The sequence below is a fragment of the Hippocampus bargibanti genome, linkage group LG01 (assembly GCF_051943395.1).
Source record: "Hippocampus bargibanti isolate YZ-2025 linkage group LG01, ASM5194339v1, whole genome shotgun sequence".
Classification (NCBI taxonomy): Eukaryota; Metazoa; Chordata; class Actinopteri; order Syngnathiformes; family Syngnathidae; genus Hippocampus; species Hippocampus bargibanti.
Window position 1 is genome coordinate 9,154,336 of NC_142734.1, and position 24,527 is coordinate 9,178,862.

General features: G+C 42.0%; 1 protein-coding gene across 1 annotated transcript in view; it reads left to right on the forward strand.

The window, feature by feature from the left end:
• Window positions 1-377: 377 nt before the first annotated feature.
• Window positions 378-24,527, forward strand: part of bmp7b (bone morphogenetic protein 7b) — a 37,197-nt gene continuing 13,047 nt past the window's right edge. Inside the window, exons 1-3 of the mRNA XM_088994740.1 lie at window positions 378-792; window positions 19,323-19,515; window positions 21,027-21,175. Coding sequence (XP_088850866.1) covers window positions 381-792; window positions 19,323-19,515; window positions 21,027-21,175 — 754 coding nt within the window. The 5' untranslated portion in view covers window positions 378-380. The remainder of the gene's footprint in view (window positions 793-19,322; window positions 19,516-21,026; window positions 21,176-24,527) is intronic.

Here is a 24,527-nt window from a genome sequence, read left to right on the forward strand (position 1 = left end):
GAAAATGAATGTGCTGCACGTACAAAATACAAACCCCACGTTTTCAGTCAAGCTGCCACTCTCTATCTCTTCCCCTTGCCCCTCCCATCACAGCTGTCTGCAGAAGTTGTTCTCACCCGGTCGAAGCCGCCAGCTTCCACTGTGCACTTGTAGTCAGTCAGCAAGCAGCACACAAGTGGGCGATCGCTCGGGTCGCAAAGCGACAACGACAGACGACGATCGCGCGTGCCGCCCGATTAAAAACGCCATTCAAAGAACCACGTCGAAGTTGGCAATCCATTCGGGAAAATTCCCCTCATCATGAGGGCAGCTGATTTTGAACATTGAAGACGGTTGCTTAAAGGGTTTTAGAGCTTTTGGCGTAAGAGAGGTTTTTACGCATGGCGTCGTTTGCTATGGCATCGCTTCTGGAAAGACCCGCTCCAACTTTGCTCTTCATTTGGAGTTTCTGCGTCGTGGCCGACGCGAGTTTTACAAACTTTTCCGTGGACAGCGAGTTCCATTCCAGCTTCATTCACCGCCGGTTGAGAAGCCAGGAGCGCCGGGAGATCCAGCGGGAGATCCTCTCCATCCTGGGGCTTCCGCACCGGCCACGACCGCACCTTCACGGCAAGCACAACTCTGCTCCCATGTTCATGTTGGACCTTTACAACGCCATGTCTACGGAGGTGGACGACGACAGGTACTCCTATCCATACAAGCCCATCTTCACCACGCAGGCACCCCCCATCGGCCTGCAAGACAACAACTTCCTGAATGATGCGGACATGGTTATGAGCTTTGTCAATATAGGTAGGATGTCTTTGTCTCACCTAACTAGCCTTTTGGTTTGTTTTCTTTGGTCGTGTTCCATGGGGAAATCAATTCCATTCATGCGGAATAATTCACATTTTAGTGACGGCAAATCAAGAGCCCCCACTAATTTGTGTCATTTAAAATTCCACTAACACAAGTAATGACCTGCAAGTCTGTAGAAACAGATTGTCATAAATCACCAGTTTGACAGATCACTTTCCTCGTGCTAGCTTCAAACATGGTTTTGTGCAGTGTGCCACACAATGCAATTTGCAATCTTCTCTGTTCAAGAGTTAGAAGCCAGGTGCTGGGACTTGGAAGTTTGAGCAGGTCTCGTTATCTAAAGAATGAGAGTGCCACCAACACAATGGATCAAAGTGCAGTGGGTGTTCCCTTCTCACTGTTATTCGGAGGCGCCCCAGTAAGTGCCTGCCTGCTGAACAATGGCATTCGGCTGTGAGCCACGCTGGATGAAGTCAACTGCAATTGGTCATTCAAAGAGGCTATTTGTGAAGTGGATATGTTTCTATTGATTTTCAGACTTGTGCGCAAAGTAAGACAAAAGTCATTATAAACTTGTTGAAAAGCGGAGAGTCCACAGAGTTGCCGTTTTACACTCGTGGTAAGATCTTTCTTTGTCAGAGCATCTCGGCAGGAGAGAGGGAAGTGACACTGGCTCCTCCAGTGCACTGTATAATTACAGTGGGAGCTGCTGCATTGTGACTATTTTCGACAGGCTGCAACACAGATGGATTTGACCACAGAGACTCGCAAAGTCAAAAGTCCTCGCTAAGCGTGTGGCTCAGGTTGAATGCATCAAGGAGACAAAGAAGAAGATAGCATTTGAGACAGATGAGGGAGGCACTCGATTCGGGGATGCATCATTAATGGTCATTGTTCATATTCGATTTCAAGGCATATATTCTCAAGTTAAGCAGCAAATGTTTCTCTGAACTTCTGAAAAGCCACTGGTGATGGTATTGTGTGTGTGTGTGTGTGTGTGTGTGTGTGTGTGTGTGTGTGTGTGTGTGTGTGTGTGTGTGTGTGTGTGTGTGTGTGTGTGTGTGTGTGTGTGTGTGTGTGTGTGTGTGTGTGCGCGTGTGTGTGTGTGTGTGTGTTTTGAGGAACAAATTCTGTGGTCCCGTATATGTTGCATCTGCCAACAAGGTTCCTTTGCCCCTTGTGATAGCATCAGTTTCCTGGCAGCTTGATTAGAAGCAGCAGGTAGACTTTGTTTCTTTTACTTCATATGAGCGTCAGGCAGAATCAGATGGATTGTCCATTTCCTTTGCAAATTCCTTCCTTTCCACATTTGCTCATTGTGGTTTTTATTTTTATTTAGGTCGCCTGAGAGTTGAATGAATGTGGCTTTTATTTAAAAACAGTCCTTGGGCTCTTTGGAAGTCTCCAGCGTCTCTTTGCCAAGGTGCATTAGCCTACGATTTCCTGAAAAAGCCTTGTTTAATGCACTGTACTAGTAGTGTTTGTCTCATTACAATGCCGATACCAGCGAAAGTGTATTTGCGTAATTACCGGAAGCCGAAAGCAAATTCCACACAATTCTCGTTGTTCCCCCTTATCACTTTTTCATTGTCAACCAGAGGAGCTGAAATTCTTTCGAGTCAGCTTGCGTGAGAGGCCAGCTTCGGTCGGTGCGGGCTTTGGGACAGACCCCCCATCCAGGGACGTCTTCTCGCTGAGTCACCTCCATTTGAAAGGCCAGCTGTGTAAATGGCTTACAGCATACGTTTAGAATGCACAGCAATACGCACGCAGCCTGGGCCACCCAAACACGTCCCGCCTGTTGCGCCTGGTGTGAAAAGAGGGCACTTTGCTAACCAAATCTTTCGTCCCTATCTGTCCATCTGTCATGGCCTAGTGTTGAATATAGCAGTCTATGGTAGCATCGTCGCTCACCTGCAATGAATTAAGTATGTCATCTGCATTGCCTTTATAACAAATTACAGCTTGCAAGTCTTTTGGCCAGTGCTGCTGAGACGGTGTGCCGTAGTTCATTTACTTGGGGTCCGATTATGCGTAACAGTTAAGTAGTCTCACTTTGGCATTGTTTTTTTTTTTGCATCCCGGATGACTGAAACAGAAGCAATAGTTACAGGTGCTGTTTCGTGTAGTCCCTTTTCTGTAACACAAGTATCAGGAGATTGTGTCGCACTATCGCAACATATCCTGAGGTGAGTGTATTTGCATGTTTCAGTGTATATGGTATCATCATTGAAGTTTGATCTAGTTTATCATTTCATTTTTGAAAACATTTCTTCTTAATTTTTTTTCAATACCTTTGTACATACATTTTTGTAATACATTTTATAGTGTCCTTGAGTATCTGATTATGACAGTGGCGACCCATGCATTTCACACCTTGGCCTCCAGTACTGCTACATCTGACTCAAGGGGTTTCTGAAAAACAACGAGTCCTTTGGCAACACAAAATTCCTACTTATTTCAAACCGATAAACACTTTAAGGCAACAATTAGTACATCCAAAAGACAGGCTGCCAAATGAAAAACAAAGTAATGTAGTTTATTGAATATATTGTAAAAATGAAAATTGTAAAGAGCAATACATTGGGGAGTCTAAACAAATTCTCAAAAAAGACTATCAACATCGCAGGGATAATACTAGTGGGCCTCAATCGGCAGTAGATATGCACCTACAAGCTAGCAACCACTCATTTGACGACAATGAGGTTAAAATCTTAGTGAAAGAAAATAGATGGTTTGAAAGGGGAGTAAAAGAAGCTATTTTCATAAAGCCCTTCACTAAATCACCATGGTGGGGTGAGGTTCAATTTGGATTGTTCCTACAAGCGACTTCTTAGGCAACATAGGCTTAGTTATGCTGATGAGGTGATACCAGATCAAATGGGGCAATCCGGCCAGTCGTAGACCCGATACTCGGGCAGGACAATAGAAGTAATCTGTGTAACCGCAGGGAGTAGTCCTCTGCTCCCCCCAACCTGAGAGCAGGGACCAATCATAGCAGCGTCTGGCACCGCCACGTCTGGACAGTAGGGATATAGGGCCAAAACTACCAGTAAAAGATTTTAGTTCGCTGACAAAGCCTCTTGGATAAGAAGCGAAACGTCCGACACCTTCAAAGAAATACAGATGACGGCTGAAGAAACCTTCTCATTATTGTATGATTCTACAACCTTTACTGCAAAAACAGCTGCGACTGGGATTCATATAAAAATTGTGGTGTCATTTGCTACAAGTCCACTAGAGCTGTGGTTCAAATATTTTTAGGCCAGCAGAGAAGGTCTTGCAGTCCCTGACAGTCCACCACTGGATTATGAGGAGGATTGTCATTATCCTGCAGGATATGTGGACAATTAGCCTCAAACGGAAGATTTTGTATTGTGAATTGAATGCTGTTTCATATATCATCTCATAATGTTTGTAAATGCGTGTGACTGTGCCGTGGTCTATTTCTGTGTTTGGTATCAAAGACAAAGAAAGCAGATAGTGTGTCTACAGTCTCAGTGGGTGATTTGTTTTTCAGAACAAGCCTTTTCAAATGCGATAGTTTGTCATCATCATGAATCATCTCATCACATAACGATAAGAACTATTTAGTTTTTGTTATTCACATTTTTTTCTATCCCAGACCAGTTACAGTACAGGCTTTTTAAAAATGAGTTATATGGTCCCACGGTGTCCATTATTCTGATTAGGATGATGCGTATTATTATCCTACAAGGGATATGCACAATTTGCCTCACTCAAACTGTACATTTCACCTTGTGAAATGAATTATGTTCAATATATTGTGACTATAAGGTTTGATGATGTTTTTATGTGTGTGCGGCTTTGCAGTCGTATGTTTTGGTGTTTGGAATCAAAGACAAAAAAGCAGCTAGTGTATCCACAGTCTCAGTGGGTGATTTGTTTTTCAGAACAAGCCTTTTCAAAAGCAAGACTTTGTCATCATCATGGATCATGTCATCACACAACAGCAGGAACAAGGGATATTTCTGTGTTGTGCTGTTGTAATCAGTGCCAGATGTGATATATTTCGCCAAAAATGACAAAAAAAAAAAAAAAAAAAAAAAAAAAACCTTACATGCTCTTTTGCTCCTTGCGTTGTGACACAGAGGAAGCGTGTAACTTTTGCTCTCCAGGTAATTAGCTCCTGCGTTACCTTGGTGACCTGACAGGGCACCACCTGGCCTTGCACCATACCACCTCATCACTCCCTTCGGAGTTTGCGCTTGGATGTCTGCCTGTTATTCCGGCAGCATGAAACCGTTGGAAGAGCCAAATTCGCAACTCGTACATTTGGTGAGATTTTGTCATGGTTTTGGGCCTCAGTGTTGTGTCACCAGCTCTTGGGGCCCCAGCCCCCAATCCTACCAAAACAAGTATTCATCCATTCTCTTCCCACCTATGTGCCTATTTCTTCTTGCATTCCGTCACAGTGGGCTGCACATGGAGCAGAGGTTAATATAGATGTTTCCCACTGTCTGCACGCCAGAGCAGCTGTGCAGAGAAATGTGATATTTTCTGACCTCCTCCATTATGTCTGTCCTTGTCTCCGATCCAAAATCCTGCGACACCCACGGATGTCCCTTGTTTCCTTCCTGCCCCAACAGTACTGAAGTATCAGCATAGGTTCTGCTGGTTAACGGAGAGTCCCTGATGGGCTTCACTGCATCTAGTATCCAAGCACTAGCTCTGGCCGGCCCTCACCTCCTGAGGGTTAAGTCTCAGATATAAAACATTTCAACACTTTCTTTTGTGTGTTTTTCCACTCCCCGCCTCATTCTTGCACACATCCACACACCATGTCTGAACCCCAAGAGCACAGATGTCCGCACAAACACACAATGTTGATTTCTCACTTTCCATCCATTCATCAAACCATTTTCTGATCAATATATCTTCACACGGGTTTTCTTGCCAGCCAATCACAATTATCACTTTCCCACCCTCATAATCTTGATACTTGCACTCTGTACGGTTTTTTATGAAACGGTTTTGCACATTTACAGTATACAGTTGACATTTTTATTTTGCTATGCTTAGAATATCTTTAGAATCAGAATCAGAATCATCTTTATTGCCAAGTATGTAGAACACACAAGGAATTTGTTTCCGGTAGAACACGCGCACTAGTATCGTCGTCAAAAAAAAAAAAAAAAAAAAATGCTAAGTGACACTATACAGTTCCATTTTGGCTACTGTTGAAATATCTTGTTTTCTATCCTTTCACCTCCCCCACCCCATCCCCTTTCAAATTGCTGCTGTGGACTGCAAATTTCCCCATTGTGGGACGAATAAAGGTTTTCTGATTCTGATTTTCTGATTCTGATAAATACACATATTAACTATCTCCTCCAACATTCTGGCTCTGGTTCAACTCCAAGTCGCTTCTCCAAAGTGCTGAAGGCCCATCATTCCACTATGAATGCTTCCTGCCATTGACAGCGATAGTTGCCTTCCTCGGTTCATGAAATAACTCTCCAAATGAAATTAAAAGTATACACCTTTGTATATAGTGTGAATCTGGAAATAAATGTGCTTGTACTTTTCAGATGCCCAAAAGGAATGTGCTCGGAGCTAATTAGTGTTTTTCAGGGCATGTTTTACGGCCTTGTGAAGAGTGGGGAGTGAACAATGGCAATGGAATGTTACAGTTGGTAGAGATAGCAGTGCCTTCCTGTCAGACCATTACTTTTAATGCACGCAGTGATTTGTATTATATGTTGGGCTGGTGGATAAATCAATACCAGGAACAATGAAAAATAATCTTGCATCTCCAGCAGCTGCCAAAACAGTTCCAGGAAAATTTCTGCTCTGGATCTTATTCACCTGCTGAACACAGCAGTCGAAAATGACATCTGGGAGCATGCAGCAAATTCTCCGCACTCTTGGCACTACTCTGGCACTCGCTGGGAGAAGCACATGGCAGGATGGACTGTACAACATGTCAAGGTGTCCGAAAGCCGAGATGTGTGAAGAAATGGGAGAAGTGGGTGTTCCAAATATGATGGCCAGTAATATTGGATTGGATTTGCCTTTATTAGTCTCACAGTGGAGAAATTTACATTTCACAGCAGCAAAGTGATGAAAGGAATGAAAGTCGAAAAACAAAATACACGAGCTGCTAGAAAGGCAGCCACTCACACGAGGTGCCGCTTCACCTCCATCACGGTTACTCTGGTCTGGTCTTATCAGCAACTAGCAGCAAATCAAACTCCCAAGCACTTTGAGGACTACTAAGCAAAAAGTGATTGAGCAAATCTTCCGAGGCCGTAGTAGGGATTGTGTTGGGTGGAACACCAAGTACTGATATTCAAAAAAGCAAATCAGGTACTTTTTTAAAATCCCCTTTTCTTGTGGGAACAGAATGTGCTTTTGAACTAATAAAAACAATAAAACACTATTTCAGAGCCAGTCACCGTATTGTGTGATGCTAACTGAACATTCCCGCAGCGCAAGCCCCATAATGTCGACCAGACTCTGTAGGCCAGATCAAGAGATCAAGAGGGTGCAGAAAAGTGCTTAAGTTTGGTTTTGGGCCTCAGTGTTGTGTCACCAGCTCTTGGGGCCCCAGCCCCCAATCCTACCAAAACAAGTATTCATCCATTCTCTTCCCACCTATGTGCCTATTTCTTCTTGCATTCCGTCACAGTGGGCTGCACATGGAGCAGAGGTTAATATAGATGTTTCCCACTGTCTGCACGCCAGAGCAGCTGTGCAGAGAAATGTGATATTTTCTGACCTCCTCCATTATGTCTGTCCTTGTCTCCGATCCAAAATCCTGCGACACCCACGGATGTCCCTTGTTTCCTTCCTGCCCCAACAGTACTGAAGTATCAGCATAGGTTCTGCTGGTTAACGGAGAGTCCCTGATGGGCTTCACTGCATCTAGTATCCAAGCACTAGCTCTGGCCGGCCCTCACCTCCTGAGGGTTAAGCCTCAGATATAAAACATTTCAACACTTTCTTTTGTGTGTTTTTCCACTCCCCGCCTCATTCTTGCACACATCCACACACCATGTCTGAACCCCAAGAGCACAGATGTCCGCACAAACACACAATGTTGATTTCTCACTTTCCATCCATTCATCAAACCATTTTCTGATCAATATATCTTCACATGGGTTTTCTTGCCAGCCAATCACAATTATCACTTTCCCACCCTCATAATCTTGATACTTGCACTCTGTACGGTTTTTTTATGAAACGGTTTTGCACATTTACAGTATACAGTTGACATTTTTATTTTGCTATGCTTAGAATATCTTTAGAATCAGAATCAGAATCATCTTTATTGCCAAGTATGTAGAACACACAAGGAATTTGTTTCCGGTAGAACACGCGCACTAGTATCGTCGTCAAAAAAAAAAAAAAAAAAAAATGCTAAGTGACACTATACAGTTCCATTTTGGCTACTGTTGAAATATCTTGTTTTCTATCCTTTCACCTCCCCCACCCCATCCCCTTTCAAATTGCTGCTGTGGACTGCAAATTTCCCCATTGTGGGACGAATAAAGGTTTTCTGATTCTGATAAATACACATATTAACTATCTCCTCCAACATTCTGGCTCTGGTTCAACTCCAAGTCGCTTCTCCAAAGTGCTGAAGGCCCATCATTCCACTATGAATGCTTCCTGCCATTGACAGCGATAGTTGCCTTCCTCGGTTCATGAAATAACTCTCCAAATGAAATTAAAAGTATACACCTTTGTATATAGTGTGAATCTGGAAATAAATGTGCTTGTACTTTTCAGATGCCCAAAAGGAATGTGCTCGGAGCTAATTAGTGTTTTTCAGGGCATGTTTTACGGCCTTGTGAAGAGTGGGGAGTGAACAATGGCAATGGAATGTTACAGTTGGTAGAGATAGCAGTGCCTTCCTGTCAGACCATTACTTTTAATGCACGCAGTGATTTGTATTATATGTTGGGCTGGTGGATAAATCAATACCAGGAACAATGAAAAATAATCTTGCATCTCCAGCAGCTGCCAAAACAGTTCCAGGAAAATTTCTGCTCTGGATCTTATTCACCTGCTGAACACAGCAGTCGAAAATGACATCTGGGAGCATGCAGCAAATTCTCCGCACTCTTGGCACTACTCTGGCACTCGCTGGGAGAAGCACATGGCAGGATGGACTGTACAACATGTCAAGGTGTCCGAAAGCCGAGATGTGTGAAGAAATGGGAGAAGTGGGTGTTCCAAATATGATGGCCAGTAATATTGGATTGGATTTGCCTTTATTAGTCTCACAGTGGAGAAATTTACATTTCACAGCAGCAAAGTGATGAAAGGAATGAAAGTCGAAAAACAAAATACACGAGCTGCTAGAAAGGCAGCCACTCACACGAGGTGCCGCTTCACCTCCATCACGGTTACTCTGGTCTGGTCTTATCAGCAACTAGCAGCAAATCAAACTCCCAAGCACTTTGAGGACTACTAAGCAAAAAGTGATTGAGCAAATCTTCCGAGGCCGTAGTAGGGATTGTGTTGGGTGGAACACCAAGTACTGATATTCAAAAAAGCAAATCAGGTACTTTTTTAAAATCCCCTTTTCTTGTGGGAACAGAATGTGCTTTTGAACTAATAAAAACAATAAAACACTATTTCAGAGCCAGTCACCGTATTGTGTGATGCTAACTGAACATTCCCGCAGCGCAAGCCCCATAATGTCGACCAGACTCTGTAGGCCAGATCAAGAGATCAAGAGGGTGCAGAAAAGTGCTTAAGTTTGAATAATGTCTGTGTCTCTAGTATTGCGTAATATTATTATTTATTTTGACTTTGAAGAACTCACTGATCAATATTTTGACATGAAGATAGCGCCGCGAGAGAGGCTTCCTTTATAGCAGCTCCAATATGTTGTTTTTGTAATTATTCTGTTTCCTTATTTCTTCCGTTCATAACTTTGCTGCTGGAAATCGGGAATTTCTCAAATGTGACATGAATAAAGGATATCTCATCTCATCAAAGCTCACAAAAGCAGCAGTGATCTCTATCTATCTATCTATCTATCTATCTATCTATCTATCTATCTATCTATCTATCTATCTATCTATCTATCTATCTATCTATCTATCTATCTATCTATCTATCTATCTATCTATCTATCTATCTATCTATCTATCTATCTATCTATCTATCTATCTATCTATCTATCTATCTATCTATCTATCTATCTACACACACACACTGTGTGACTGGAAAATAAATCATCTTAAAGGACTGAAGTTCTGTTTGTGATGTCATGTAAGGAAAGAGATGCCCATTTCACGGTAAGATCAGACCAAATGCTGAGTATAGTTTTTGCTTTTTTTGAATGTTGCTGTGCCGATTACCATTTTGTGTTTGGGAGCCTTTTACTGAGCGAGTTGCTTGTTCTGTAGCCACAAAGGGACATATGTCTTCTTGTGCCGGTCCCAAGCCTGGATAAATACAGAGGGTTGTGTCAGGAAGGGCATCCGACGTAAAAGCTTTGCCAAAACAAACATGCGGATCAAACCACTAAAGATGGAGGACACACCTGCCCATCACCGCCTCATCATCTTTGTTTCCTGCGCCAACATGTCCATTGAAGTCTCCACCAATTACAAACCTCTCACTTCTCGGGATATTCTGTATGACTTCATTAAAGTCCAACCAAAATTTCTCCTTCTCCGCCAGCTCACATCCTACTTGTGGGGCATACCCACAAACAACATTGAACATCACGCCTTCAATTTCTAGCTTCAGACTCATCATTCTATCTGATACGCTTTTTACTTCTAAGACATTCCGAACAAACTCCAAATTTACTCCAAAAAAGGAGAAATTTTGGTTGGATGTGTGTGGCATCGAGTCATATTCTTTCTTGTAATCAATCCAGGCTGTGCACAGGTTGGTATCGGGACCTGCAGTCTTGCGCGACTGTTCTGTTAACCAGCAGCTGATGTTTGGCACCTCTAGTATCTCTACCAATGCCTTTCTGTGCTTTGCTCATGTATTGATCCATGTGTCCACTTATCTTGGCCGCAATGATGCCTGACATGAGCTTCCATGTTGTGGAGAGACAGGTTATTGGCCGATAGTTGGAAGGAACTGCACCCTTTGAGGAATCCTTCATGATCTGGATTGTTCGCCCTTTGGTTAGCCATCCTGGGTGAGTCCCATCCATCAGCAATTTGTGCTTCTTGGCGCTCGTGGAGTGCTGTGAGTTTCTTTAGCCATTAGGTGTGGACCAAATCCGGGCCTGGTGCCGTCCAGTTTTTCATACCTGAGACTCTTTCTTCTATGTCTGCCGCTGTGATGGTAACTGGGTTCTTTTCAGGGAGGTTGCTGTGCTCCTCTTTCAGAGTCACCAGCCATTGTGCACTGCTGTTATGTGTGACCTCCTTCTCCCATATGCCTGTCCAGTATCTTTCAGTTTCCAGCCTTGGAGGGTCTGCTCTGCTGTTAGAACCCTGCCACTGAGCGTACACTTTTGCAGGTTGTGTTGCGAACAACCTGTTTATTTTTCTGGCCTCATTCTCTTTCGTGTACCTCTTTAGGCGACTGGACAAGGCCTGGAGCCTTTGTTTGGCAGTTTCGAGTGCTTCAGGTATGGTCATCTGCATGTACCTCTTGGGTATTGGCCTTTTATTCACACCTCTCTGGGTCTCGGTCAACTGACTCACATCTTTCCGAGCCGTCTTGATCATAGCCTCCAACCGTCTTTTCCATGGTGGGTAACGAATCTCGTGGCTCTCACAGTTGCTCTTGTAGCCAAGCATCTCTAAGATCACTGATGCTGAAGTGTATATCAGCTCCTTGGTTTCCGTGATCGTTCCGGTCGGGATCGCTTTCAGTGCTGCATTCACAGTTTCCATGAGACTTTCAGGTGGTATTTCAAGCCGTTGTAATCGGTTTCTTGGTTGCCCAGTTTTCATTCTTGCCATGATCTTATTTCTCAGGTCAGTTGCTGCTTCGCTCAGAATTTCATTCATTGGGGCTGGCTTCCCAATCTCCTCATTCATTGGGGCTTGCCTCCCAATCTCTGGTCTAACCTCTTCCTCTGATGTGGCAGCCTGGGGCCCTTCACCTTGGAATTTGTGTTGTACCTCATCAATCTCAAGTTGTGATAGCAATTGCCGTTTGTGGATATTGGAACACTGAGCTACTAGTTGTTTCATGGTCAACCGTGACTGTGGGTTTCGAAGTAACCATTCAGCCCCCATTCTCCGCATGTAACCCCTCTGACTAGGGTTGCTTGAGTAGTAGCATTCCAATAGCGCCATGTTATCGCATCTCGTCCATCTCCGCTTTGTTCTAGTAGCCCATTTTTCATCAAGATGGTTCCCCCAGCTCTGGTTCCCCAGCACCTGACGCAGACCTTGTTTGGCCGGGCGACGTCTGAGCCGGCGTGTCATTAGATTTATTGTCTCTCATCATTGTATGAGGTAGGCATTAGCGTGAAAAATAGTTTGTATGCCAAGGTAAAATTTTCAGAAATGTAACCTTGGTAAACCGAAAAAATCGTAAGCCAAGGGGTTCGTAAGCCGAGGTCCCACTGTATATTGTTTGTAGGTTTAAGGCTTATTTAGTTAAATTATATTTTATTGAGACCTGGGAACGGATTATTCTCATTTTAATGGTTTCCTATGGGAAATTAATTTTTGGGATACACACTTTTCGCCTTACACACTGTCTGGGAACCAATTAAGTGCGTAAGCCAAGGTCCCACTGTATTTCGATTGTAAATGTTGTTTCATGCATTCCACTGGGAAATGCGAATCCTTTCCCAGTGGATCCCATTCAAATCATGACAAGAACTGAGAGATGGTCATGATGTTGCTTGTGAATGTGAAAGTACATAATAAGAGACAGGGAGGTAGGATGAGGTGGTTGCAGTTGCTGAGACCGCAAAATGAAAGAGCATAAAACACATGCGGAAGAAGTCATTGAGAGGGTAGTTGTTCACTTGTCTGATTTCCATGCAGGCCGCATGCATTCTTGACTGTGAACAATGTTTCCTTTATGGTTTGTATCCGGGGTACAGCCTGCCTTTCAGCTGAATTCAGTTCGCAACAACCCTGAGACCGAGGATCAAATTCAGTGGTGCCAGTACAAAAATTATTATTATTTTTTGCTCGGGTTGAGAGGAAAATAATTGCAACAGGGGGGTAAAACGATTTCCTTTATAAACCCCAACATATACAACTGGAGCAGGTGGAGTATAATGACAGCTACTATAATTTTCTCCTATTAGGAGGCGCAACTAGCATTACAGTTGACATGCGAGGGGGTGCTTTTAGCCACCATTATATATTTGAAGTCAATTAGAGAATGTGGGTAGCAGCCACACCCAGCGCCAGACCTCAGTCTTTAGTTGGGAACATAAAATACATGGAGGGGCCTAGTTACGATTACCACCACCTTACAAACAATGGTGTGTGTTCGTGTGGGGGATGCAACAGCTCAACCTTACACAGGTTCTTTAATTGCTTAACAATCACTTCTGGCTTCAGAAAGTCGTTCTCACAATTTATAATGACATTCGATAAACTAAAAATACTTTTTCACAATGCCTGTTGGCATTTTGCCAAGTGAGCATGATTGTACAGGTCATGCTCACTGTGCTCACAGTGTTGTAGTTTAGAGCCTCTCTTTAAAAAACAAACAAACAAACAAACAAAAAACAAACAAACAAAAATCCAAAATAGCACAAAGTCATGGCGTGTGACTTCATTTTTGCCGCAAAAATCATCAAATGTGCTTTCCTTTTAACTTCCTCCTTCCGAGTGCAGGTTACACTCATTGATTTTGTCCTCAGGTGTTTGTTATTGGTGATTGGCTGGAGTAACCACGAGTTACACGTAATTTGGAATATATTGAGATATCTTGAACCTTCATGTCGCAATAATGACAATAAATCCTTTCGGCCTTCAGCAAATATAACCATCCAAAACAGGTGCAGTTGCAGCTACAGAGAAAATTCTTTTCAGTTGTATTCATTGGGATTATGAGTTGATATGATAGTTGTGTTAAATTCATACTCTCTACTTGTTATCTAATTTAAACAGATTCGTCAGAGTGTTTGGACACTCTAACGAAGGTGGAAGTGTACGCCGAAACATGTAAGGTAATTGATCACCTAAAAAAGCCACTGTCTGTAAGAAAAGAATCTGTTTAAATTCGAGTTGATATGATGCGTAGAGGCTTTTGTAGGTTTGAAACCAACTTATTCATGTTTTTGTGTTGAATGGAGAATCGTCAATTCTTTTTTTTTAGGGGGGGGGCATAGAGCCAAATGTTGGTCTGTTTCAAATTTGGGTACCATTGGAGGAATTGCACGTTAAGCATTGCCCTGGGAATTTGCACAAAACAGTGCAGGATGGAGGTCAGTTCTAGTGATGGCTTGGTGAGGCGATCCTGTTGTTAGACACCTCCCGGTGATTGATGTTCTACTGCTGTCAAACAAAGCAGGGAAAGTGTTGATATCCTCTGTGAAGGAGTCGGTTATCTTTCAATTTACCACTGCAGGGTTAGAGATTCTATTCACCAATCAATCAACCTTGTTTCTTTTGCTAAGTGACAGTAAGTCATCATCATGACCTCTTCCTCCAGACCGCCTCAGTCTTAACCTGTCTTGCTGTTTCTCATTTTGTTATATCTTGTCACCCGTTTTCCGAAAAGGTGCATCTTGTTTTGAAATATTTGCACGGGAGATGTAGCAGTAGCTCTTTGTGCCTTCTGGGAGTTACAACATTCTGTGCTGCCTTCTATAACACAAATGAGTGTAAATGCTGTTTATATCAATGGCTCATGTCTTGAACAACTCAAAAGTAAAGTGGATATTGTAAACACACTGTAGTTTACATAGAGTTTGCACATTTGTCTCACTGATCTCTGAGTCCAGAGGCAGATACAAAAATGCGATCGACGCTTGTTCCAACAATTGGCTGGTAGGATCCAAATCTCAAATGTATAGCTTCTACTGAATACATCATGCATACTGCACTCCCCCACTTTAGCCCTTTTTTATTTTTCACAAAACATTCCCAAGAGCGGTTTGGGCAAGCTCGGACTTGAATGGTCAATAGAGACAAACATCAGGTGATGCCCTTCTTTTCCATTTCGGCTTCTGACGATACAGTAAGTGAAATTGAAACATGTGGTTGCACTTGATCGTCTTTAAACAAGCCATAGTCCAACATGTTCTCTGTGTTCCAGGCTGTTACATATAGAGTATACCGTAAATCTGTGGTCACTGATGCCCAGTGAAGCGTGACGTGGAACCTTGCTTTTATGGCTGCAGAGGGAATGCTTGCTTCTTTGATGACTGCATTGAGAGACAAGAAAGGCCAATATCTCTGATCTGCAGACTGCCTGCAGGCTAGAAAACTCATAAAGATTTGGTGTGACCACAAGTAAAAGACCTTTCTTCTTGCGGTTGCTGCCTCAACTTGCTTACATGCCGTCTGAGTGGCACGTGCACGCCCTCAGGCGGACACACACCTTTGTGAATATGCGCGCAAACGCTCTTACGAGTTAATGAATGATCGTCAGGTGTGACCAAGTTTCGACGTGAAACTCTGTTGACCTTTTTCCAAATACATCACACTGGCATGATGTCATCAGGAGTACAGGAAGTTTCTTGACATAGTAATCACCCGACTGTGGTTAGCCCAAAGATCAAACCGTCTTTAAACTTTATAGGATAAACATCCTGAGCAACTTGTCGCTTTTTTGCAATGCCCATTTCTTCCCCAGGCTCGTGGAAACTCTGACTACTTCCAGTTCCCTGGATTGTAATTAAAACATTGTCAAATGGTCTGAGCGGAACAAAGAGGCAGGTCATTATACCATGTCAGTCAAATATTTGTGACTTGTGACTTCCAATTTCTGAAAATGATAAAAATTTGACTGATCATGGGAATCAGATGTGCCGTAGGACTTCATTAACTCCACAGGAACCTTGTGGGAAAGACATCTCCAGAAACGTTTGAGGGTGCGAGGGTGAAGATTAAGCCAAAGCGCAGCGGTGCCAGGGGTGAGCTGGCCCCGGGCCCCCCTGCCTTGCGACGGAAGTGTTTAAGGTGCCACTGAGAGGTGTGATGGTGCTCAGCAGACACTTGGGCTAATGTGAGCCGTCACATCTGTCTGCTGTTGCTCCAGAGGCTGAGGTGTCTGTGATGCTTCTTTGGTCAGTAAGACAAGGAAGTGAGGGGCAAGCAAAGAAAACGGGAAAGTACAGAAAATATGATTGTGATATTTGGCAATATTTTTGTTCTTAAAAAACAAATATAAATCCAAAGGATCACATTGATTAAGATAACCGGTCAATAGTTAGCTTTAAACACTGAATGGATGCTGATGTTACTACATATCTTTGGGGCTTATTTTAGCAATCTTATCTCATTGCAGAGAAACTTTCAAGGAAGGACTGTCTCGGTACACAGTAATTTACTCTTAGGACACAAATGCATGCCACAGTCAGAGAGATTTATGAGTTTTGGTGATAAGTCTTTGCATTTAATTCTTTACAAAACAGTATTTGAAGAAAATATGACATTGTTGTACTTTTAATACTACTTTAAAACTTCAGCCATAATGTGGCACCAACCCAATATTTCTACATGTGTTCTTTGCATGGTGGAATAAGAAACAAGAAGTGGCTCCACTTAAGGATGCAATTGTCGTCTTTCCCAATAAAATGTAAACACTGTACAGTACTTTATATTCAATTTGAATCCTAATGTTTCGATAATGTGATTTAATTTTTTGTCAATATATTAACTCATGCAAAACTATTCCAATTTAAATTGACAACAATGAGATACTCGCACAGAAACGGTTTTATCATCAAATAAACAAATAAACCTATATACCTTTCACATATGTGTCTTGTAACCGCACGGCACAGTGTGCCTTCCTTTATGGAATTGGCATGTTCTCATCAGGACTTTGTGGGTTATCTCAAGGTCTTCCAGTTTCTTCCCAAAGGCTAAAAGAAAATGCTTGGTAGGTTATTCAATAATCCAAAATTGTCCCTGGGATGATTGTGAGGGAATAGTTGTTTGTCTACTAAATAACCCAAGCTTCTCACTTAGCCTATTGCCTGTGTGTGTGTGTGTCTGTGCGTGTGCGTGTGCGTGTGCGTGTGTGTGTGTGTGTGTGTGTGTGTGTGTGTGTGTGTGTGTGTGTGTGTGTGTGTGTGTGTGTGTGCATTTGTGGTTGCATTTGCAGTTAAGGACTACAGAAAGCTATATTTATTGTCTGACTATGTGCTGTGACGTACAATGCTGTCTGCTTTATAGGTTCTTCCTCATACTTTGTGATACTTACCGCATATGTGTACACAATGTAGACCCTGAGTGCATGTAAACATATCCATTCTACATATGTTTACTTTGTGGTGTGGATGCGTGTGAACACGTGTTTGCAGCACAGGTGAAGCAATGGTTGAACACTCCTAGTTTCATGATGTCATTCATGTTTCTGACGGTTTGGCTTCCACATCTGACAACTGCTGTGATACTTAATTGTCAAATCAGGTCTGCGGTCCAGATAAAGCTCCAGGTAGTTTTAATGCTGCCACAGCCTACACAACATGACATTCTAACAAAAGAATTCAGCTGTTCGAGAGTTAAGACAATGACATGACTGCTTTGGTAGCTGAAGATCTGCAGTGGCTGCTTCTCAAAGGGAGTTCAACTGGGGGAAGGAGAGATGTCACTATAGTGTTTGTGTTTAATCTGAATTTATTGTTGTCATTTGATAAATGGATCACAACTACAAAATTAAGTTTTGTCAGACGAAACCTCTCTATTTTACAATAGACATTTCTTCCAGTATACTGAGTTTTTACAACTTTTGCAAAAGGATCCAAAGAGTCTGACAATAGATGGGTATGGGTCCTTGTGAATGGCACATTGGCAGCAAAAAAGGAATTAAAGCTACACAACTCATGAAACCAATTAAATATATCAGGTTTTTAAATCAGACAATTATGGCATTTAAACAATCTTGAGTCACCTTATTATATTTACAATAAATATTATATATTATATTTACTATAAGGTGCATACAGTTGTTAATAATAATAATACATTATATTTTAAGCATCTTTCAAAGCTCTCAAGGACACTTTACAGTCACAGACAAGCATAGGTACTATAATAAATAAGATACAATCACAAATAGAATGCAATAAATAACATGCAATTATAAATAAAAACAAAAGAGAGAGCTACAGAGAAAATGCAATTTTAAAAAGGTGGGTTTTGAGATGGGATTTAGGAGTGTCCTTAAATTGTACTAACGCTGGCTGGGTTTGTCAGAGACATAAAAGAAAAGTCTGCAGGGGGAGAAAAAAAAGCTTCATGGCAACCAGAGCTGAAGAAGCAGCAGGTGCACTGAAATCAAAACGACTCTGCACAGGCATCTGTCAGGCATGTGTAAGGGAACATGCGTAAGACATCACGCCACATTCATCTTGCCAACAACTGCTTTAGAACATGTGTGCTGTCATCAGAAATTCTTATTCAACTCGGGTGTTTATGGGCTTGACCGCCGTGTGTGTGACGTAGGTTTCAAAAATAAATCTGTTTTATTTTTATTTTTACCGTATTTTCCCAAATAAGTTGTTACGAAGTAAAGAACATTTGGTGGGTGGAGCCTAATCAACAAAGAGAGGGTGGAGTACAAGATCAGTCAACAGGGAAAGTTAAAGCAGAGGCTTGGAGTATTTATCTATTTATTGATCCATGTTAAATACTTGTCACGTACTGCCATAATTCTTGGAGGGTCATTTTATTGTGTCGAATATTTTCTTCTAAGTATTGCGAGCAGCTTTGTCCAATATGATTCACACATCAGATCTTTGGTGATTGTCTTTTTTCAGTCAAGTCTCATGTCCAAGTACGGGTCATTATTCATTTGTCATTCCATTTCATCCTAATTTTATGACGGTTTATCCTAATTCTCGTCAAATTTACAAGTAAAAGGAAACAAGCTTTTCAATATTCTACCAAATGAAACATTCAAAACACATTGCACATTGGTTCAATATTTGAATCCTACCCAAAACACAAACTAACCCTAATGCAGGTGTGCCAAACCCATGTGTGTTAATCACGGAGGGAAAGGTGGATGGAGATGCGCAAAGTGAAGGTTCTGATCCCCGTGACGCCCTGCCAGGATGTAAGAGGAACACGCTGAGGGTTGATGGGGGGTGATGGAAGGAGGTCACTTCCCATGGGGGTTTCAACAGATTGGTGAGTGTTGTGGAGATGAGCGGAACTATGTACTCCAAACATGGATTCTCGACTCACAAGAAACAGATGAGGGGTGGACTGGATGACTCGCCGGGACTGAGATGGAAAAAGAGAGGCACTCGTAAAATTCTCAAAAGGCGCCTTTATCGTGTTGCTCGCCAGATGTGTCACTTCTCGCTCCTCATGAGTATTAATGCGCTTAATGTGGCACTCACCAGATTCCAAACAGCAACATATGTGCGATTTACAACCAATAAGAACTCTAAAGCCATTATTGTTTCCTTCCTGCAGTGGAACACGACAAGGAGTTCCTACCAGTGCGACGACATCATCGAGAATTTCGATTTGACCTGTCCCAGATTCCTGAGGGCGAAGCGGTCACTGCTGCTGAGTTTCGCATTTATAAAGACTTCATCCATGAACGCTTTGATAACGAAACATTTCGCATCAGCATCTTCCAAGTGCTGGAGGAACATTCTGACAGGTGAATACCTCAGTTTCATTTTTCTTCTTTTTGTCTCAACAAGTGTACTATGTACGGGAGTGAACAGCAAGCATCAGAATCAGAATCAGAAAACCTTTATTCGTCCCACAATGGGGAAATTTGCAGGCCACAGCAGCAATTGAAAGGGGATGGGGTGGGGGTGAAAGGATAGAAAACAAGATATTCGGGGCATAACAAAATAAAACTGTCAATTGTATACTGTGCAATTGACAGTTTTATTTTGCCTTTTATTTTCCCTTTATTTTCATGATATACATACTCGATTAAGCCACAAATATACAGTAGAGACTATTGTTTTATTGCACCAACACATACTGCAGCATTCATCTCACTTTCCCCTGCAAAACCACATACAATACAATACATATTAATTTATATAGCACTTTTACAACAGCTGAAGCTGTAACAAAGCACTTTACATGGACATATATCATATACAGGAAATAAAGCAGTCACAAAGATAGTAAAAAGCCCCAGGGAGTGAAACCAAGATCAAGTCGGAATCGTGCTGAGTCGAATGCCAAAGAGTTTTGAGGCGGGTTTTAAAGATGGGCAGCAAGTGGGCTTGCCGAATGTTTGGTGGCAGGTCATTCCAGAGAGTAAGACCAGCAACGGAAAAGGCTCGATCCCCTCTGAGCCTCCGTTTAGTTTTTGGCACATCTTATAATGTCTGGTCAGCAGACCTGAGGCGCCGGGAAGGTGTGTAGGGGGATGAGCTTGCAGAGGTAAGGAGGAGCGAGGCCATTTCAAGATTTGAAGACAATACGATCTTGAAAAGAACTCTAAAATGTAGAGGGAGGCAATGAAGGGATGCCTGAGTAGGAGTTGTGTGCTCCCTCTTACGAGTTACCAGTTGGAGACGCTTCATGGAGGATTGGCGGACAACAAAGTAAAACGCATGAATTACTGCTTCAAGGTGTTCATGAAAAAGGATGGGTTTTATTTTAGCCAGCAGCCGAAGATGAAAGAAGCTAGATTTAACAACAGCACCAATTTCTCTGTCAAGTTTAAACTCACTGTCCAGTTTAAGACCCAAGTTTGGGACTGTTGACTTCAGATAAGGAGCCATGTCAAATGATGCCATGATGGTCACTACAGAAGCGTCCCACAGTCATATGAACAATACATGACGAATTGGAGTTCTGTGACACATACGAAAGTGAGAGACGCCAATGGCCGCACGGTGGATATTTTACTCTCCATTCCCGAGAGGCATCACAATCACAAAGTTCTCCGTCAAACAATGTGACAAGCTTGATACATTTCTAACTTTTTCACAACAATTTTCTTCCTCCTTCTGACTTATGACACATGCTGCGACAAAACATAAGCCAATCATTTATAACACCATTATCGTCAATTAAAGAAATCAAGTCTTCCCCTGGGTTTAACCATCTGGAGAGCCCTCTGCTCCATCTTCCCGACTTCCCTCTTTGCTTGGGATTCCTTCCACTCCCTGTGCACACTCATCTTCTGTGTTCTCTGCACAGAGAGTCGGACCTTTTCCTCCTGGACTCACGAGTGATCTGGGCTGCAGAGGAAGGCTGGCTGGTTTTTGATGTGACGGCCACCAGCAACCACTGGGTCCTGAACCCAAGAAGAAATCTGGGTTTGCAGTTGGCTCTTGACAGCATAAACGGTAAGCGTCATGAGCAGAACTGGGGAGCCTTAAAACACAGACAATACTGCGCCCGCCACAATTTAACAAACCAGATTATGATCAACCCATACAGTACATGAAATCATTCCAAACTATTTTTTTTAACTAATCACACTGCGTGTCTGTCTGTCAATCGATCAATCTGACTTTTATATATAACCATCACGCGACATAATAGTCTCATGTGTTTTATATTTCATCTTCAGATCCAAACACAATAAAATGACCAAAGGTCAAGTCTGTCTGATAATCATGTGTTATGTCATGTCTTGAGTCCAAGATCAAGTCGAGTCCCAATTCATAACCTTTGTCTCCAAATCAAAACAGTGGTCTTGAGTCAGCTTGAGTCCCCAGCCCTGGTTTTACCCTTTGCGCATACTTGAAACATATTTAAAGTCATTGTTATGTGAAAATATTTTTTTTACTAAATTGGACACACCACAGCGAATGTCGCTGTTAGCGACATTGCCAAATTTGGAAAAGCAAATTCCAATTTGTAAAAATACATGCGCTGTGCTATACAATGTCCCTGGTTCAGCTCCCTAGGGTATTCGGTTACAATATTTGTTTGTTCTTTTTATTTATTTATTGGAGTTTAAAAACAATAAAACATTTACAAGTACCCATTCTGTTTCAATATGATTCCTGTTCCCATGTCTGTCTTACAGCTGTGCCCCGTGTGTGTTTGTCGGGCCTGCAAATGGAGCAAGAGGGGAGTCTTTTAGTTCCTTGCATGTTAGATTGGTTAGCACATGTTCAATGGTTTCTAGAAAGTACATTCAAACATATTTGTAAAGAGGTTTGAACGTGTTTGGAAAACACACAAGCAAAGCCACACAACTATATTGTTAGTTTTGAAGTTGGGGACCGGTGGTCAAGTAGTGAGCACGGCGAATTCACAGTGCAGTAGTACTGGGTTCAATCCCCCTTTCTGTGTGGAGTTTCCCTGTTACCCCGGTGGTTGCGTGAGTTTTCTCCGAGTACTTTGTTTTCCTCTCTCTTTCCAAAAACATTCATGGCAGGCTGATTAGACACTTCAAGTTCTTCCTAGGTGTGTGTGTGTTAGTGCAGATAGTTGTTTGTCTAAGTGTGCCCTGAAATTAACTGGCAACTGGTTCAGGGTGTCCCCTGACTACTGCCCAAAAACAGCTGGGAGAGGCTTCATGGCATGCTCTGTGACTCTTGTGAGGATAAGTGGATCAGTAAATGGATGGAGGATAGTTATGTTGTGATTTGTACTTGTTTTATTTTTTATTTTTCATATTGAAAAAAAAGTATTCAAACAGCGTTTGGACAGTTTTTGTGCTCTCTCTCAGTAAACCCACTTTGCAAAGGGCAACAGTTTAAATTTCCAGAAGGTGTAATTCCTCTCTTTTTAAAAGAAATTCAGACGATGCGTGTATATATATATATATATATATATATATATATATATATATATATATATATATATATATATATATATATATATATATATATATATATATAGTCTCACCCACCATGGGTGGTGTCTGTCCCCCATTTTAGCTCGGGTCCAGGAAGCTTGAGGGTTCTGTGCAGTATCCGTGCCGTGCAGTGCTTCCCAGCACTGCGCTTTTCTGGACCGAGATATCCGATGTTGTTCCCGGGATCTGTTGCAACCACTCGTCGAGTTTGGGGATCACTGCCCCGAGTGCTCCGACCACCACAGGTCGGATATATATATATATATATATATATATATATATATATATATATATATATATATATATATATATATATACAGTAAAGTCTCGTTATATCGATATTCAAGGGAGTCCGAAAAAATATCGATATAACCGGGACTATCGATATATCCGACCCTGTTTGCATGTAATTTTCTCCGTGCGTGCATAGAAATAGTATCGATATCAGAATCAGAATCAGAATCAGAATCATCTTTATTGCCAAGTATGTAGAACACACAAGGAATTTGTTTCCGGTAGAACACGCTGCACTAGTATCGTTGTGCGGAATGAGCGGAAGGACTTTGTTGGTACACACATGTCCTCACAGAAACTGATGTATGATGTTACAGTGTCTGTGTATTCATCCAATGTGCCCGTTGAAGTTTCAAAGACGCTCCAATCAGTGCAGTCTAAGCATTCTTGTAGCGATAACTTTGCTTCATCTGTCCATGTTTTAACTGTCTTGACTACCGGTTTTACACATTTGAGTTTCTGTTTGTATGTGGGAATTAAGTGGATTAAATAGTGGTCAGAAAGACCCAATGCTGCATGCGCAACAGACCGGTATGCGCCTTTGAGTGCTGTGTAACAATGATCTAGAATGTTTTCTCCTCTGGTGAAACAGTCAATATGCTGCTTATATTTGGGAAGTTCACGGTTTAAACGTGTTTGATTAAAATCGCCCAAAATGATCAGGGGTGATTCTGGATATTTTATTTCGAGATGGTTTACATGGTCCGCTAGCGTTTGTATACACGCGTTAGCATTAGCTTGTGGCGCGATGTACACGGCAACGAATATAAAGGAAGCGAACTCACGTGGCGAGTAGAATGGCTTGCAGTTGAGAGACAGCGATTCCAAACCAGGGCTGCAGTGTGCGTCGAGCATCGTGACATCGGTGCACCATTCTTCGTTGATGTAGAAGCATAGTCCACCGCCTTTGGATTTCCCCGATTGCTCCGTATCATGGCTCTGTTGGAATGCTACTACTCAAGCAACCCTAGTCAGAGGGGTTACATGCGGAGAATGGGGGCTGAATGGTTATAACCGGGACTATCGATATATCCGATATCGATATAACGAGACTTTACTGTATATATATATATATATATATATATATATATATATATATATATATATATATATATATATATATATATATATATATATATATATATATATACAAAATGATCTATATATATATATATATATATATACAGTAAAGTCTCGTTATATCGATATCCAAGGGAGTCCGAAAAAATATCGATATAACCGGGACTATCGATATATCCGACCCTGTTTGCATGTAATTTTCTCCGTGCGTGCATAGAAATAGTATCGATATAACCGGGACTATCGATATATCCGATATCGATATAACGAGACTTTACTGTATGTGTATATATATATATATATATATATATATATATATATATATATATATATATATATATATATATACGAGGGTTCGAATCCCACTTGTGGCAGAGAAAATGAGCACAATGACATCATCCAGTGTGGGTCCTTGGGCAAGACCCTTCACGCTAATGCCTACCTCATACAATGATGAGAGACAATAAATGGAATGACATGCCGGCTCAGACGTCGCCCGGCCAAACAAGGTC